The following is a 19,212-nucleotide window of genomic DNA, read 5'->3' as shown; positions in this document are numbered from 1 at the left end:
ACAGTAGTCCCTAAATTTACGATAGATAGATAGATAGATAATTAACTAGATAGATAGATAGATAGATAACTAGATAGATAGATAGATAGATAGATAGATAGATAGATAGATAGATAGATAGATAGATTTTTACTCATGTCATGTCAATCCAAATTTAAGATGCAGGTATCAGTAAGGGCAAAGAGAAAATACCTAAAAATTGATACTGCACAGACCTTTGTAAATCAAAGCTAATATTCTTTTCAGAACAGCCTCACTTGTTGCAAAACATCTGAGACAGAAATTCAGATCATGAAAACTTTCATCTCTAGAAGTAATCACTGTTTGATGCAGATTCCCTTTAACTCACCATTTGACATTACATCTACATTGTTTGATATCACTAGGTTTAGCATGTCTCCCTCTCATTCCGTTCATCTATGATGTGGCACATGTAATTAGCACATCTTCGCGATGATCTGCCGCTAACAGAACTATTCCACTCTATGCATGAATAATTAACGGTTGCCATTATTAAAAGATTACTTGGTTTGCTTCCAGTTCCATTTGCAAAAATGTATTTTCCTTCCTCAGTCACAGAAATAATAAATAGTTCCTGGCATGTACACATTAACAGTGCTTTCTCCATATACAAGAAATAGTAGGGCTACTCTGGATAATGTGTCAAGTAGTTTGTGTTCCCAGACTACTTTGATCTAAATTCTTTACATATAGCCATCAACAATGTGTCAGGTAAAAGGGGAAAAATAAAATAAAATATTCATTAAAAGCGTTCTCCGGGCTTTAAAATCATCAGGATAGGTCATCAGTATCAGATCGGTGGTGGTCCGACACCTGGCACCCCTGCCGATCAGCTGTATGAAGAGAAGGGGTGCACAGTGCGCATGTGCCGTCTCCTATCAGTCTTCCTGCTCACAGCTGCTGCTGTCCCATAGACATACAGCAGTGAACAGAAAGAGAGAAGGGAGACGGCACGTTCACCTTCCTCATACAGCTAATTGGATACGGGTATCCGAATGCTTTAAAGGGGTTAAAGCATGTTGCACAGCCGGCGGTAGTAAGCCCCAAAGTTATGTAACATAACTTTGGCACATCCACCGGCAGTGCAGAGGGATTAAGACCGGCATCTAAATCCCCAGTCTTAATAAAGGTCCCCCAAAGTATATTTCAAAATATACCTACAGCAAAAAAACTCACCACTTGACGATGTAACAATTGAGTAAGATGACACCGATTTCTTGTGTCTTTGTTACTGACACGAGCATAGTGACTGACAGAATTATTAAAGCTTATATCCTTCTTGGCCAAGTGCACAGCATACAGGTCTGCCTCTGCATGTTATTGCCTTTTCTCCTACGTCTCCCTCTTTCAGTTCTCCCCTGTAATCAATCACTGTGACACAACCCTCCGACTGTTGCTGGCTGGATAAAATAGTAGATCAGTGACAAAAGGGGGGGGGGGGTGTGGAGACACTCCCAATCTCCCTTCAAGCAGACCCTGGAAAAGCACCAATCAATGGGGTGGGAAGGACGTTGGGACTAGTGGAGTGAAGTGAGTAACATCTTATTGTGCAGACTTAGGCCTCATGGACACGACTGTTGTTGTGTTCCGTTCCACAAAATGGGTTTCCGTTGTTCCGTGATCCATTTCCGTTTTTGTTTCCATGTGCCTTCCTTTATTTTTGGAGGATCACCAGACATAAAGGAAAGTAAAAAAAAAATCTAAGACAGGTTTGCCATTCAAATGATAAGAAAAAAACGGATGCGGACACGGATGACAATCTTGTGTGCCTCCGTGTTTTTTAGTGATCCCATTGACTTGAATGGGTCCGCGAACCGTTTTCCGTGAAAATAATAAGACAGGTTATATTTTTTTTACAGACTGGAACCACGGATCACGGACGCGGATGACAAACGGTGCATTAGCCGAGTTTTTAACGGACCCATTGAAACAACGGTCGTGTGCATGAGGCCTTACACCGAATGGTATTCATTTGTGCATATATTCGCCACGAACGGTGGCGTTTTTTAAGCTACATCATTCTAAAGCTACACCATTTTTAAAGTGATACTATATATCTATATTATTTTTTATTTTATTTTATTCCATCGTTTTTATTCCATCATTTTTAGTCCATACCTTTATTTTTTACTGCCTTATATTAGCGACACACTATCTCGCAATTATTTGATTCCAAGCCCAAAACCCCCCTTTTTCTCTTTTTTCTCTTTTTTTTTTCTTTTAATCCACTAGTCCCAATGTCCTTCCCACCCCATTGATTGGTGCTTTTCCAGGGTCTGCTTGGAGGGAGATTGTGAGTGTCTCCACACCCATTCCCACCCCCCCTTTTGTCACTGATCTTTATTCACCTGCAGACTCCTCTGCAGAGCTGACCCTTTCCTCTGCCACCCCCATCCTTTTCCTCCCCTCCATCCCCTGGCAACTCCAGTTACTCCTGGTCTCTTGGACACCCGCTCCATTGGATCCCTGTAACTCTCAAACTCTCTCTCTCTCCTTCTCTGGATAAAATATAGGCAGGGATTGATAATTCCACAATCAACTACCCAACAATTAGGCAATCTGGGCAATGAGCCCATCAAACTAGAAAATTAGTGCAGAATTCAAAGGAGTGCACAGCTTGCATTACATGTAGCATAGTGCATTACAGGAACAGGTATTACTAGGGATTAAAAAAATGATGGATTTTATTGTAGACTTTAGTACTCAGTGTCTGTTATATAATTTCCAACCTCTTCATTAGTTTATATCATGTTTAGGTTAGTATAAATAAGATTGCGTAAAAAAGTGGTACAGTGTTAGAAAAACATGGCTGACTTCTTCCGAAACAGCCCCTGTAGCTGGTTATGAGTAGTATTATACTTTAACCCCATTCACTTTAAAGGATCCCTTCAGGCAAAAATTAAAAATGAATCCTATGGCCAAAGTCACGGAGCTGAACATGTTCACAAATTTTCATTCACCTGAATGGTGCCATTACAGAGAGGAACTGGCCATAAAAATTAGTGGAGTTTGGGTACTGCAAGAGCAATGGTGATGCCCTAAGTGCACCAATGGCTTAATTTAAATATTAAGAAAAAGTATCAGAGCCTCTGATCAGCAAAAGAAAATCAACATTTTAATCAGATGAACTACAACTATGTGGCTACGCAAACTGTTTGATAAGGAGGTTGCTGTGATAGATTCCCTTTTAGTCTTCTACTTCAGTCTTGAGATTTTACTCCACTTTCTGTCACTTGTTTACTAGAGCAGGATGGTGATAATTTTGGGACTTTAGAAAGCAAACGTTTATAAATCTGTCCTAAATCAGCTAAACAGTCTAACCACAGCTACGTAATCACAACATTTCTCAAAACCCAAGTGACCGGTGTAAAAATACAAAATGTTGCAAAATTTTTGAGCAAATAGGCCCAATGTTACAAGGTCCTGTTTTGCGACATTTTGAAGTCAGAATTATAGAGTGCAGGGCTTCATATATCCCCCTTTGAATTCTGTATTAGAAGCTAACTGCTTCTAGACAAAGCTATGCTAATAAATTAACCCCATGGATAAAGTATGGATACAAAACTGATACAAATAATAATTAAAGTCAAGTAACAAAAAATTACACATAAGCACTTGCCTCACATTAGATCAGGATCATAATGGAAAAAGATATCTCTAGAAAATGACAACTTGAGCAACCAGCCTTAACATATGTTCACATTGTACTGTCTCAAATTTCTGAAAGTTTCCAATTCTACTTTATACTCCACCCTTTTACTGGAGAATGGTTGAGACAATTTTGCAACTTTTTAAAAAGTCACTGTTGATAAATCTAACAAATCAGCTTAACAGGCTAACTGTAGCTACATTATCGCAACACTTCTCAAAACCCGAGTTTTGTTGCAAAATTTTGGAGCAAATAAACCAAATTATACAAGGTCCTGTCCTTGCCACTTTTTGAAGTCAGAATTCTGGAGTGCAGTGCTTCATATATTCCTCCCTTGGCTCACTTTAGATCAGTATCATAATGTAAAAAAAAATTCCTTCTCTAGAAAATGAAAACTTGAGCAACCAGCCTTAAAATAGTTTTACATTATACTGTCTCAAATTTCAAAAATTTGTGACGTCACTGTTGAAAAATCTGACAAATCAGCTATACAGGCCACCCACAACCGCTTTCCCAACCGAAGTGAGTGGTGTAAAAATACATAATATCACAAAATTCTTGTCATAATAAACCCAAAAACTGACAAAGCCCTATTTTGAGGCTATTTGACACCAGAATACTGAAGCGAAGGGTTTAATATGCTCCATCCCATAGTCTAATACTATTCATGTTATTTACTTACTGTAATTATAGCTTTATACTGACCCTACCCTATATGGACAGTGTATGTGTATTTGTATGTGCGACTTGGAAAGTTAAATGTGGACACTGTAAATATGTTCACTGCTCCAGTGTATTTATACTGTAGTTCCAGTTTTTAACGGCATAGTGATGTTATTGGTGGCTTGAAAATATTTTCATACTGTATATTTATTCAAAATTTTACCATCTACTTTTATAGTGGTTCATGTTACTATTGCCAAAATATAGTTTACACAATATACATTATTGCTATGATTTTCTCTAGATAAAAATATTAGATTTACAAAATTATGACTTAAATACATTAATAGCATTCAATACATTACAAATTATTTACGTCACATTTTCATTATAAACGTGTAAACATATATTATTTTTATTTCTTATCTATAAAGTTCCCACACTGGCCACTAAAGCAGACACATAGGCTGAAAGTACCAGGTTTCTGTATCTTTGCTGTTTAGATTGAGACATGAGTAGAGTCACTACATTAACATTGAGGCTGGGGATTTAATGACAATCTACTACACTACTAGAACCCTAGATAAGACAGCGTGACAACAGTGTATAATATACACAAAGGGCCGAATTTATCAAAAATGTCTAACAGGAAAACTGTTTCCCATAGCAACCAATCAGAGCTCACCTTTCTTTTTCAGAAAACTTGAAGAAATGAAAGGTGAGCTCTGATTAGTTACTATGAACAACTAAGACAGTTTTTCTGTTAGACACTTTTGATAAATTAGGAAAGCCTCTAAATGCATCTTCCTTGTCGCTTTCTAGTTTTTGAGACTGGACTTCACAAACACACAAACTCTGCTACATTGTTTATGTAGATATTACCGGAAGGATGTATGTTCTTGCAATAAGGTAGCCCCACAGGAAGATTAAAAAGAATATTAAAAATGTATTTAATGAGTATAACAAACATGACCAAGACTACTATACATATAGATACTCCATAGATCCATATAGACCAGGGATCAGCAACCTTTGGCACTCCAGCTACTGTGAAACTGCAACTCCCTGCAAGCAAACTTACTTGGCTGTTCTTGTAATTCCCACAGAAGTGAAAGGCGGATTCTGGGAGTTGAAGTTATAGAACAGCTGGAGTGAAGTAGGTTGTTGATCCCTGACAGGGGCGTAGCTATAGGGGGTGCAGAGATAGCAGTCGCTACCGGGCCCAGGAGCCTGAGGGGGGGTCGCATAAGAAGACATGGTATAATAGAAAGTGCATGTTGGTCAAGTTACACCTCTGGAGGGAAGGGGTTAGATCAAAAATTAGGCATGGGGGGGCATTTTAATTTTTGCCTCAGGCTACTTTCACCCTAGCGTTTCTACTGGATCTGGCAGAGTTTAGTAAAACGCTTCCCTTACTGATAATACAACCATCTGCATCCGTTCTGAATGGATCCGGTTGTATTATCTGTAACATAGCCAAGACGGATCCATCATGAACTCTATTGAAAGTCAATGGGGGGACGGATCCGCTTTCTATTGTGGCAGATTCTGGCACACTTGCATTGGGGGTCATGCTGGATCTGTCTTGCTCCGCATCCCAGGACGGAAAGCAAACTACAACATGTTGTGCTTTGCTCTCCGGTATGGGAATGCAACTAAACGGAACGGAATGCATTTTGGAGCATTCCGTTCAGTTTAGTTTTGTCCCCATTGACGATGAATGGGGACAAAACTGAAGCGTATTTTTTCCGGTATTGAGCCCCTATGACGGATCTCCATACCGGAAGACTAAAACGCTCGTGTGAAAGTAGCCTTAGGCAGCACAAAGGTTATGTGCTTCCCTGCCCCTGGCCAGAAAGCACTGATGGAAAGGGGGCCCAAGCTGAACTCTTGCACCATGGCCCATGAGCCTTTAGCTACACCCCTGATACAAAATATAAAAAATATACATAGTCGTTTATATAGACCAAGATATGCACAGCTAACCTTATTGATACCATTTTACAATAAGAGGTTAAAACAAATGCTGGACTGAACAAATGGCACTAGGTGATTATTAAGTGACAACAAACTATTTTATTTTAAGCTGTATAGCAAAATAGAAAAATAAACCAAATTGAAAATAAAAGAGAAAAAAGCTTTAATACCACCAATGTGAACTATAGTTTCACTCCACGTTAAAGGAGTATTCCAGTTTTTATTTGTTTTACATTTATTTGTTTACACACTAAGAAATAATTCACTTTTCTAATATATATATATATATATGCTTAAAATTTTATATACGGTATCTTTCTTATATCAGGTGGTTGACCCCTATATGCAGTAGAATGGTATGGATCATGTATCAGTCGTGTGTAATGTATCCATGGAATATTTGAAATATGGCATAAGGCATATGACACTCTTCATATCATATAATTCCTATCATATAACAGCAGTGTTATATGACATGACATGTGCTAGTCAGCATATATGGCACATTCATAAGATACATAAATAGGACTAGTGGTGGAATTTTGATTTTTATTGTAGTTATTACAGTAAATACATTACTTTCTGTATTTGCATGACTGCCTGGTTATAGGTGATGTAAAATGGCTGCTTGTCTCTATGTGATACAGTGTTGATATCAGTATTTTAGTAGTTTTTTTTGTTTTTTTTATATGTTTACATACTTCTGCTAAAAAAAGGGGCATATTCACAAGAGATGATTAATCATATACATGCAGGTTAGTTCTTAATAACCCAAAATAGGAGGACCACTTATCCAAAAGCACAGATCCAATAAAATTACGACTGACAAAAAGGAAGTCACTTCCGGTCCTTACTTTATAACTTCCCCTTTTTGGACTTTTCACATAACAAACAGTCTCATTTTACTTTGTCAGTCACACCATCACTGTGATCAGAGAGTGACCCCCTGTAGTGACTCAGTTAAGACATCAAACATTATACTAAGTGCAGTGCTCTTCTGTGGCCATCTTTATCCAAGCCTATTATGAGAACAATAAAACTTTCATACTGTTATTCTAATCCTACTCTTATTATTAATAAGTAGATTAACCCTCCATATAGTATTTTTCCCTCACAGCAGCAGTGAACTGACCATGGATTATTTATCTATATTTAGGTATTTAGGATTTTTCTTTCTGTGCTGACATTTTGCATTTCATGATTCATGGCATAGTGCTGCCAAAATGAAAAATGAAAAACAGAAACATTTTTAAATATATATATATATATATATATATATATATATATATATATATATATATATCATATACCTATTTCTGTTGGAAGTATACCTTTATTGAATGCAATTATCAGCGTCTCCCTAGCATAAAAATACCAATAGATCGCATTGTCATTTCATAATAAGTTCAATATAGGACATCCAAAAATTTAATCATATTGTGAAAAGCTTGAAATAATGCTTTGCAAAAGAACAAAGCTAAACAAACCAACAGACATCAATAGAATAGTCATTAAAAAAGCCAGAACATTCATACTGAAATAAAAAGTCACCGTCCAGCAATACATACACCCATAGATATAAGGTGAGAAGATTAGCCCCTTAGTGACCACTGATATGTGTTTTTATGGCGGTCACTAAGAGGCCTTAGGCTGAGACGCCGCTTTTTTTACAGCAGCCCAGTCTAAGCGCCGCACGGGTCCCCCTTAAAGCGGGGAATGGGGACCTGGCTCTCGCAGGAGTGCCGATCCGGGCTGTTTAACACTTTACATGCCGCGGGCTTCCTCTGTCTCCCATCGGCACCCCACAAATTAGATTGCGGTGTGCTGATGTGTTTGAAGTCTACCTGGCATCTGTTGTAGGCCCTGGTCCCGGCTGTAGTAATTTCCAGCAGGCTGCGCTTTTGTGGGGCAGACTGCTGGTCAATGTTAAAATAGCATTGCTATTAAAATGCAATGCATTATAGGGATAATGCATTGCATTTTAAAATAAATCAAAATACTGTCTGTTATAGTGGAAAAGAATGAGAAAAAAACCCCCACATTTATTAAATAAAAAAATTATATAAAAAATACACTTTTTTGTTCCATTGAAAATACACTTTTCAATGATAAAAATTGCAACAAAAAACTCTCCCCCATATATTTGGTATTGCCACATTCGTAATGAGCCGGACTACATAAATATCACATAAATTATCCCCTAAGGTGAACGCCGTAAAAAAAAAAATGTAAAAAAAAGACAGAATTGCTAATTTATTCTTATTTGCCACCGAAAAAACGTAATAAGAAGTAATCAAAAAGCGCCATTTACTACAAAATGATACCAATGAAAATACAACTTTTCCCGTAAAAATACAAGCCCTTACGCAACTCTATAGAAAGAAAAATAAAAAAGTTATGGGTCTTTGGAAGCAGCAATATAAAAACATTTTTTTCTTTTAAAAAAAGGGATTTTATTGCAAAAAATTGTAAAACCTAAAAAAAATATGTATTTGGTATCACTGTAATTGTACTGACCCAGAGAATAAAGATATTATGTTTATACCAAAAACGTAAAAATGCACTGGCAGTATTGCTGTTTTTCCCATCTCCCTCACTAGAAAGAGTTAATAAAGGTTAATCAGAAAGTTATATGTACCCAAAAATGGCACCATAAAAACTAGTTTGTGCGCTCATAAAGCTATATAGATGGACATAATAGTAAGGTTGGTGCCTCGGTTTAATTCGTCTAGAAAAAGTAAATTATACAAGCGAGGGGGCAGCTTAAAAAAATTATTGGAGAGAGAATCTTTCTGGATTTTTACCTTAAACACAGCTCACTCTTATGGAATGAATTATCATACAGACATTTTATTACATTATTAATATATGACCGTGTCTCATTCCTACATTATTGTACATTGTGTCATTATATTACGGTATTTACTCGTTTTAGTGCAGGTCAGTCTTCAGCCATAGGCATAGACATCAAGAGTTAATATTATCTACATTTTACCCTACATCTGCACTGCAGGCTTTCCTTAACATTTTCATTTGATTTCATTCCCCCTTTTTTACATACCTGTATCTGAATACTTTATACTATGAATCCATGAAGAAGACCTGTTTTATGGTTGAAAAACGCGTTGATTTTATGCTGGAGAAATACTTGTTTATCTATTTTTTTTTTTTTTTTAATAAAGAAATATAGAATCATTGATTTTATTTATTTTTCTTGCCTTCCTCTGGATCAACTTGCAGGATGACAGGCCGAACAGGATGGACAAACTTTCTTTTTTCGGCCTTATGTACTATGTTGCTCGCTGGATACATTTGGACTTTTTTGCTGCTTCATTGGACTGTACCTCTAACCCTAGGAGGTACCAATAACCCATTTTTTGTCCCCTGAGGAATCAACTATTTTTTTGGGGGGAAATGCACATGTTGAGACAGTGGATGTTGATTTTATAGGGTCACTACAGGACAAATACAGGGTTTAGCCACTTAGAGGTGGGGTTGCCCCTGTCGGGGCGGGAGCTCTTTCTATAGGCAGGGGTAGCAGAGGCACACCGCAGAAAAAGGAGAAGGTGATCCCAACAGCAAATATCGATCAACCTCCACTGACTCAATAAGTCAATAAGAATAAGATGTGAATAGTGAATAAGATGGACCAGGCTTATAGCACTGGGTCCCATCAGCGTAAACCCTGCATTTCTTGTCAGTTAAGTAGTGACTCTTAACACCTTAACATAGGATTTTTCTAAAAGGCTAGTATCTGTTATATTTACTATTTATACTATATATTTTTTTATATTAGGAGTTGTGTTATTTTAAATGCATATTATTTTAAGGGTTTAGTCTTCCTATAATATTAGAGACTAGCAAATCTTTTCGAACATTTTCTCCACTTTTTTTCCAAATCGTCATAACTATATGCATACTAAAACCTTGAAAATCAATTCTTTTATCTCTAACTTTTTTGTCTACATGCTCTCCAATTGACAGTATTTATAAGGCACAAGAATAAATACTGAATAAACATCCTATTGAGAATGTGCCTAATCAATTTTCACATCTGTAGATAATTCTTATAACAGTGACAGTTAGAAGACTCCAAAACAATGATATTCCCATGGTACTCACAGCAGTGACAACAAAAAAAACCCACCAAAACATTAACAGCCATATGACCCCTTAACAGTCGCAGGAAGAATATGCGTAGCTCAGATCCCCATAACAGTGACAGTCATGCGAGCCACATAGTTACAACCACACAACTGTCTTAGAAAGAGAAGTACTTTGAGGAGTGCTTTCCCTAGTTGGATGTGCCAAAAAACAGCTAAGGCAATTGGGTGCTAGTAAATAACTCAGTAGCAGCACTATCTTCAATCCTTCCCACCCTCTTGAGGTCCTAAACCAGCTGACAATATTGCTCATGCCAAAAATACCTCTCTGGCATGTCTATTCTAGCACCCATGCCACAGGTCTGCCACCCATTGTCTTTATGAGGTAGCAGAGTACTATATTGTACAATAGTGTCTTACCTTTGCCATTTGGGCTTGCACACCAGTAGCTTTCAGTGATGCAACAGCTTTCTGTGCTGCAGCAGGGCTGTCAAAATCTACAAATCCATAACCTGAAAAATGAAAAAAAAAAGACATTTGTAAAAACAAAACAAAACAAAAAAAAAACATTGACAATATCTTAGGACTATATATATAGTGAATATAAAATGCTTGGCACCGATTCTGGCATGTCTGTATGCCATCTGAAGCAAACACTACTCATGAGTGGTATTTTTGCAACAATTTTACAGATTTCTAGGGCCATGGGGAGGAAGGGTATAAAAGAGAGAAAACTGTCTAATGAGGTTTACCAAAACCCAGTAATGCCACCAATAATATATGTATAAAAAATCTAATTATCAAATAAACAAAAAATAGAGCATTAAAAGGGTTCTCCAAGTTTTACAATTTCCCCTTAAGCCAGCTATACCTATGGAGAAATCAATATCCACCTAGTCCCTGCCTCTCCTCTCAGGCGGGGAACTGTTATGCAGATATAGCTCTCTTCGTTGGTCCTGCGGGGAGTGGAGGGTTTAAAAAAATAGACCGAAAAAAAAACCTCTTTAGGGCCTTTTCATTCCCTGCATTTAAGAGATTAAACGTAGATGATTTTTGTCTATGAATTCTAAAATGCATCAAACTAAACAAAAATTGCTGTGTTCTTTACTCATGAGATGACCTAAAGTTGTAAAATGTATCTTACAAGCCCATCATGTAACCAAATATAAAATGCCAAGTTACGTTTTTGCAGCTTTTCACCGCTTTGTCAATGTAGGAATTCTATGACACTATTCATAAGTCCACAATATAGCTAGGTAGACCATACCTATCTGAAGGGAGGTAATATTACTAGGTTACGATGTTTAACCTGTTCGTTACCAGAGCCATAAATGTAGTGTACTGGAGCAAAGTGAAAACATGGGGTCATGGCCGTCTGGTCTCTGCTGTTTCAAACAGCAGAGAACCATGGCTAATGACAATGATCAGCCTTTAGATGCCGTGATCAATGAGGATGCGGCCAATTATGATGCCGGTAATTGATTTCAATATGCTGAGTCTAGCTGAAGAGACCCAGGGTATTGAAGCTGCAATTCTTATTTTGGCCAGCAGATGGCAGGCCAACTTTAGAAATGAGCAATTCTGTGTAAATTGTGGGTCTAAAAGACCCATGAGGGTTCAGAGTAAAAAAAAAGTTCTGTAGGCTCAAATACGAGCTTCAAAATCATAAAAAAGTAAAGACTGTTAAAAAAAAAATATAAACGTTTAATCACCCCCTTTTTCATAGAATCAAAAAATAAATACATAAATAACATCACCGCATCCGAAAACAGCCATACTATTAAAATATTAAAATATATTTCCAATACGGTGAATGGCATAAAAAAAAGGTCAAAATGGCCAATTTGAATTATTTTTTTCATTGCTTCTCATACTCAAAAAATGTAATAAATGTAATTAAAGAAAATCACACATACTCCAAAATAGTACCAATAAAAGCTACAGATTGTCACGCAAAAAATTATTCCTGCACAGCTTAGTGGTGATATAAACAAAAACATTTTTTTTTCAAAGTTAAAATTAATTTTTATGCTATTTAGACATTTAAAACCTTTATATATGTGGCATTGTTGTAATTATACTGACACAGAGAATGAAGGGCATAGGTCATTTTTGCCCGAAAGGGAACGGCATGAGAACAAAAACGGTGGAGGAATTGCTTTTTTTGCTTTTTCCAATTTCACCCCATTTGGAATTTTTTTCCTGCTTCCTACTACATAGTATGCCATATGAAATGGTGGATTTACAAAGTACAACTTGTCTCGCAAAAAATAAGCCCTCATATAGATATGTTAATGGGAAAACAAAAAAGTTATAGCTCAAGGAAAAAACCTCTGGTGTCGTAAGGGTTAATCCTAGCATTTAATTTTTACCAATAGTTTATACAAAAGTAAAACATTATGCAATTTAAACAATCCAAAGCAGCAAGTACAAACTAAACACCTACATTTCCACATATCATTTTTCTCCTAATCACACCTGATTTTTCTCCTCCCCACATTTCATGGCAAGTCACAGCTTTCCAATCATTTTTGGATATCTACCAAATAACAGAACTAAAACCCATAAGTGTAACATATAGCCTTGGCTGATATCTTGACAAATACTTCACATCCTTCATCATCAATGGAAAGGAATTTCTTTATTTGAAATGTTAAGACTTGTTTGTCCCAATCTGTACTTTCATTCCTTTCTTACTATTGTCTTAATGTGTCATTAATAAGAGTGTTTACTGTACTTTTTTCTAACGCAAGAAATGTGATACATGAGAGTTCACAATTATATGGAATTTTTTGGGGCTTTCCATCTCATCACGATATCTAATAGAATCATGAACCATAGAACTTTGCAATAGATTGCAAAATACCGCAGTGAAACATTAGGGTGTTCATTTACTATCAGATATATGCTAATTTCCTGGTTGGCGCCTCTACATAACTTCGGAGAATCCACCACCAACACAAAGAATTATTAGACTGGTGTCTAAATAAATGACCGGGTCTTAATAAATGACCCCCTAAGAGTTTAGAGAATGAAGATATAAAGATCTTTTATATAATTTGCAGATCAATGTATTTAAAATGCTAACTACTGCAGACTAAACAGCTAATTTCTCACAAATGTTATGATCATTCTTAATGTGCCAATTCTATCCCCTAGTGTTGCACTGTGATACTAACCTAAGGCTCTGTTCACACAGGCATCATAAGTTCTGTTTATAACATGGCACCATAGATCCAAATCCACATGAGCAAGAATAATGTTGCAGACTTTTCTAGTCTTCCCATAAAAAATAAAAAAAAATTATATATAAAAAAATCCTGATTGGAAGCTATAACGCAAACAAAGAAAATTAAAGGCAGTATAGAACTGACTCATCATAGTACCCACAACTTATTATTAGACCTAGTTGCCTCAGTAGATCACAACTGATCGAATCCAGTTGTCAGTGGCTCAATAAACACTGGGTGGGGAACTAAGCCAGAAGGAGACACGGAAAAGTTTCCTTGACTACTAATTGGATACTCCTATCACTTCTCGGCCTGTTGGCTAAGATCAAGTGTACTAATTGGATACTCCTCCATTCCAATGATTATTGTAACACAAATTATGAGGAGAAGAGGGGAAGTTGGCCGATGCTTACACCACTGACTGGTTAAATTGCCACCAATTGACAATAGCGTGTGTTTCTATGATCCTCTGGGGGGTCCAGGCTCTGTCCCAGTCGTGTATTCCTAATATAGCAAGGCCCATAAGGTTCAATAGAAATCTATTTAACTTTAGAGCCAATCATTTTCTATTTATGGCTTCTGTATTTCTTATGCCCCTAACTTTGAAACATATGTTCTAACTTCTATATAGATTAATGGTGGGAAAAACTAATCTGACAGTGCTTAAAGGGGGTCTGTTCGCAGATTTTAGCCATAAGGGATAAAGTAAGGGAACATTTTATGCCATCTATCTAGCAATGCTAAAATATGCTGACATAATTCATTAAAGATTTTGTCACCATTCTAATAATTGTGTAGCTTGAACACAAAATTACCCAGCTTTCTAGTCATCATTAAAACAAATTCCTACCATTTAGTTGCTGTAGAGTCAGCATAACTCCTATACTTAGCTGGCTGTGTTTTTGCTTCTGACAAAAATACATGAGAAGCTCATATCTCCGTTGTGCTATCAACTCAGGGCTGATATCATCTATTCCCCCCTCACTTGTATTAGTGCTAGAGATAGCAACAGGGAGGATGAGATTTTTAAGGATAAATTTTAAGAGAGAATCCATGAAGAGATCACACATGAGCCCACAGCAGAGTCTGCAGAGGGAAGAGTTGGTGTTTGAAAAGAGGAAAGCAGATTCTTTATATGAGAAGAATTCAGTCCAGGAATGGAGTTATGCTAATTCATGACAGCTATTGTCGAACAAATCAAAGTATCCAAAGTGGATTTTTATCAAAATTTCAGAGAAAATTGGATTTGCCCTTGAAATACCTCATTTTTTTATCTCAGATGCCGCAATCAGTAATGAACAAGGCATCTGAGGGGTTCAATGAAGGGGGCAGGGAAGTAATTTGTCAATTAGTAAATTTCCTTGTGAATTTCAGAGAAACAGCCGAATTGAATTTTATGAATCTCTACTAACAGTTAGTGTAGACATCAGCATTCTAGCCACAAAGATCTCACAGGCAGTATGTATCACAAAGAGGGACACAACTGTATGACAAAAATTGGAAATTAGGAGCAGTTAGAAAACAGAATACCAGGGAATATAACAGAATTGAAGTATTGAAGATTGCAGGATACAACTTTTTAACATTCTAGGTAACAACTAGTGTCTACAACACGTTCTAGGTAACCACTAGTGTCTAGAACAATCACTTTTTCTTTGTCAAAGGTGCCTATGACTTTTAAAGAGGGCTTACTGTTTTTATGTAAATAAGCTTTATTTCTGCAACTTTCTTGTATGCTTTTTTTCTTATATACCGTATCTGCTGTTTGTGAATTGAAATGTCCTGATTTACATTCACAGGTTGAAAACTTTCCTGATCATGTACAACTGAAATAAGTTCATAGCTTAGACAGAGTTAATTTTTTCATAGTAAGTTTCTGGTAAAATAAAATGGCTAAACAATGCAAAGTATGCTGCCCTAGAAATGAGATCCTGATCTCATCAAACTATTCAGTTTGATATTGCAGTCAACATTTAAAAAAATACAGGTAGTGAATAATGTTGAGCAAATTGAAGTATCCAAAGTGGACTTCGATCTGATTTTGAGGAAAATTTTTATTTGGCACAAAGCTGAATTTTTCGTGAAAAAAAAACATACTCACGGCATCCATTTGTGCGAAGAGGCCGTCGCCACAATCTTGACTGCCAAAACCGTGCAAAATTTTGTGTAAGGTGATGTGTGCGTCATTGTGTTGGCCAGGCGCAGTGACGTCATCAGTGTCTTCAATCAAGATGGCCGCAACGGCCTCTCCGCAATCAGATGGATAAGGTGAGTATGTGTTTTTTGTTTAGTTTTTTTTTAAACTGGATTATCCCCTGAAAGGCCATCATTTTAATCTCAGATGCCATGATCAGCAATGAATGCGGCATCTGAGGGGTTCAATGATGTGGGGGGAGGTGCGGTGCAATCATCGTTCCCTATCATTGCGCCCACTATATACAAAGTAATGCGCTTTGTGACAAAGTAATTTGTCACAAATTGAATCTCTCTGTGAAATATGGTGAAGCAGCAGAAACAAATTTTTCAGAACTTCTCTTATCTCTAGGAATGAACCATTACCTCATTTAGCTCATAATGCTTTTTGCTGTCTTTAAGAAAGCCAACTGCAGCAGAAGCCTCCCCCCACTGGTCTTTCCCCAATAGAAGACAAATAATGTTAAGTCCCATCTATCTAGTTAAGGCCATAAATGGAAGGGATTGTAAGGAAATAAATACTTATACCCTCCGGAAGAAAGATTTTCTTTAGGAATTGTAGAAAACCTTGCTAATTCATAAACAGTTTAGGCAAGTTCATTCTTCTGTTTATCATGAATTCCTAGATCTAGTGTTCCTGTGAGTGTTAGACAAGCAAAGTCTAATTTGTATCTCCTAATTAGAACATATACAGTGTTTGGAGTACCTAGATATGATTTTAGCACAGACAGCACACAGTCAGCATTAGCAGTTATCCGCTTTCTGTGCACAAAGCATGTTCTGCATCCCTGAGTGCATGAAAAAGAATATGTATTAATTAAGATGAGAGGCTCCATCTGCAACCTGCTTTACTGCTTCTTTAGCACTTTGCATGAAGCAGCAAGCATTTACAGAACAACACACTATAAATTCTCCAATCTGTGGAGTCAGCTCTGGTTATAAAGCAACCTAAACATGTCAAAAGTTAAGAATTTCCTTGGGTATAGTAGTTGAGAGGTCTGTCAACATACAGTAGAACATGGTGAGGGATCTTGTAGGTTAGCATTAAAATGATGGCAAACAGTTTGCTAAAATTTCCTCCGTGAAGTGAGATAGATACAGGTGCAAATTAATTTAATTATTGATCATAATATTAAAGAATATCTATCATGGACAAACCATGGGAAAACATCATGTGATGTCAAATGAAAAAGTCATTGGGAATTCACTGGAGCACACAGTGTCAAAAGACCCTGTTTCATTTTGTCTTCTTCTTGTTCCAGCTTTCTTTACATACTGTATTGGAGATAGTTGAAAGACTAAAGATAGCTAAAAGAGGATATTAAAGAGGTGTACAGTCTAGGCCCACATGACCCAGATACATATCTCATCCCTTATATCCTAGAACATAGTGGGTTTATAAATTAGTCCCCATATTGGTATATGGGGACTAATTTAGCATTTTACAAAAAAATCTGTAAAAAAATCTGTAAAAAAAATGTAAAAGCTTCTACTATTGAGTATTATTGAGCAATTATGGTTGGTACATGTATGACCATCTGACAAGTCAAGAATGATCAATTAAAGAGTTGTTCATTCATTACCATTATTCAGCTTATGAAGAGCCCTCTTCCCACAGGTCATATTAGGCACTATCAATGAGTTCGAAAGGGCTTCCACTGAGTCCCCCCACCTATTAGAGGGAGAGCCATAAATGTTATTGTATTACACGTATATTATTTTGTTTCTATACTTTTCTTTTTTGTGTGTGTGCGTGTGTGTTAGCCATCCTAAAAGGGGAGAATAACTTGCTATTTTTACCAACATATCTTTGTTATTCCAAACATAATTAGAAGAAATAGTTTTGTAAAGGCAAAATCTATGAAAAAAGTATTCAGAAAAACACCATGCCCACTACCACATCACCATTAGAGAAGTTTAGTTCCTTCTTTCTATGCTATTTCATCTCTTTATTCATGCACACGGGACACTGTGCAATAAAAATGCATTAATTAATATATATTATCGGGTTAATTGGCTCAATTAAAATGTCTGGTGGTGCAAATAATTACTAAACATGATAAAATTAGAATTCACGCTAGTGTTTATCAACTATTCATTGCCAACTTTAATTGGCAGCAGTCTTTTGGCATCCAAGTGCATATTTTGGAGTTGAGCAATGTATTTAACCCAGGCAAAGCGTTCTTAATATGTTCTTTATAGAACTGCCAGACACAACACCAAAGAGGTCAATGCCATGTGCACACAAAAATTCCTTGCACATTTTGCAAATGAAGAATTTAAGTGTTTATTGATTATGATATCTAATTTACGACCTTGTGCAAACAATGCACATGTACAGTGTGTATGTGGGTGTATTTTGGATTCATATTATACAGTATATTATTTATATGTGTGTAGTTAATATGACTCATAATTATTTATTTTTTTAGCTGTATTATTGTTGCATGTAGGGTTTTTATTTAAATAAATCATAAAGCGTTATTCCTATCTGGGTCTTTAATGGCCACGATAGGGGGAAGCTAAGTAAGCATAGGATGGGGATGACTGGAGAAATGGAAACATCTGAGACGAGCCAACTATACTAAGTTGCTTGGTTACCTCTCATGAAAGTGTAACTGTCATATATATTGTCATATAGTATATTAGAGATAGGAATGTATACCTGAGTTAGGCTGCATGCACACGAACATTGTTTGTTTCTGTGTCCGTTCCATTTTTTTGGGGCATAGTATGCGGACCCATTAATTTCAATGAGTCCGCAAAAAATGCGGACAGCACACCATAGGCCCGCAAAAAAAATATAGAACATGTCCTATTCTTGTCCGTTTTAGGCATTGTTACAATGGATCTGCAAAAAAAAAGGGATGGTATACGGATGTCATCCATTTTTTGGGCGGATCCGCAATTTGCGGGCCGCAAAACACATACGGTCGTGTGCATGTAGCCTTAGTCTGTCAATAATTGTCAAAAGACCTGTTATTACCTTATAATAACAGTTAATGTCCTCCCATCCTTTTCCACTGGTCCCTTAAAAAAAATGTTCCTATGGCATGTCTGAAGATAGAGGGGCTGTCCTCCACACTGCATGCCTGATTGGCTGGAAGGAAGCTGCTGGCTACAGCAAGTGTGTATGTGAAGTGATGGGGGCAGTTTTGGCCTCAGAGAACTGGCAGAAGAGCCGTCTTGAGAAGATCCTCATATTGTAGCCGTTAAAACAGACGTAACTAAGGGAAAAGCTCAAGGAACAGTGGTATGTGAAGAAACTAATGATTTCTTTAGGCATAATGCTACAGCAGCAGTAACATATGCTAAAATTGATTTTGTTTAATGAAAACATTACAGTTACACTTTAACTGTTTCGGAGAAAGGAAAG

The 19,212-nt window shown here is 36.8% G+C and overlaps 1 protein-coding gene across 2 annotated transcripts in view; it reads right to left on the bottom strand.

Annotated features, from left to right (window-relative positions):
- RBMS3 (RNA binding motif single stranded interacting protein 3) overlaps positions 1 to 19,212 on the bottom strand; it is an 886,528-nt gene that overhangs the window by 454,170 nt on the left and 413,146 nt on the right. For both annotated transcript variants that reach the window (XM_044294643.1, XM_044294644.1), the window contains exon 4: positions 10,834 to 10,925. In XM_044294643.1, coding sequence (XP_044150578.1) covers positions 10,834 to 10,925 — 92 coding nt within the window. The remainder of the gene's footprint in view (positions 1 to 10,833; positions 10,926 to 19,212) is intronic.

This window comes from Bufo gargarizans, chromosome 5 (genome assembly GCF_014858855.1).
Source record: "Bufo gargarizans isolate SCDJY-AF-19 chromosome 5, ASM1485885v1, whole genome shotgun sequence".
Taxonomy (NCBI): Eukaryota; Metazoa; Chordata; class Amphibia; order Anura; family Bufonidae; genus Bufo; species Bufo gargarizans.
Note: the sequence above shows the minus strand (reverse complement) of the source record. Positions and strands in the feature narration are given on the sequence as shown.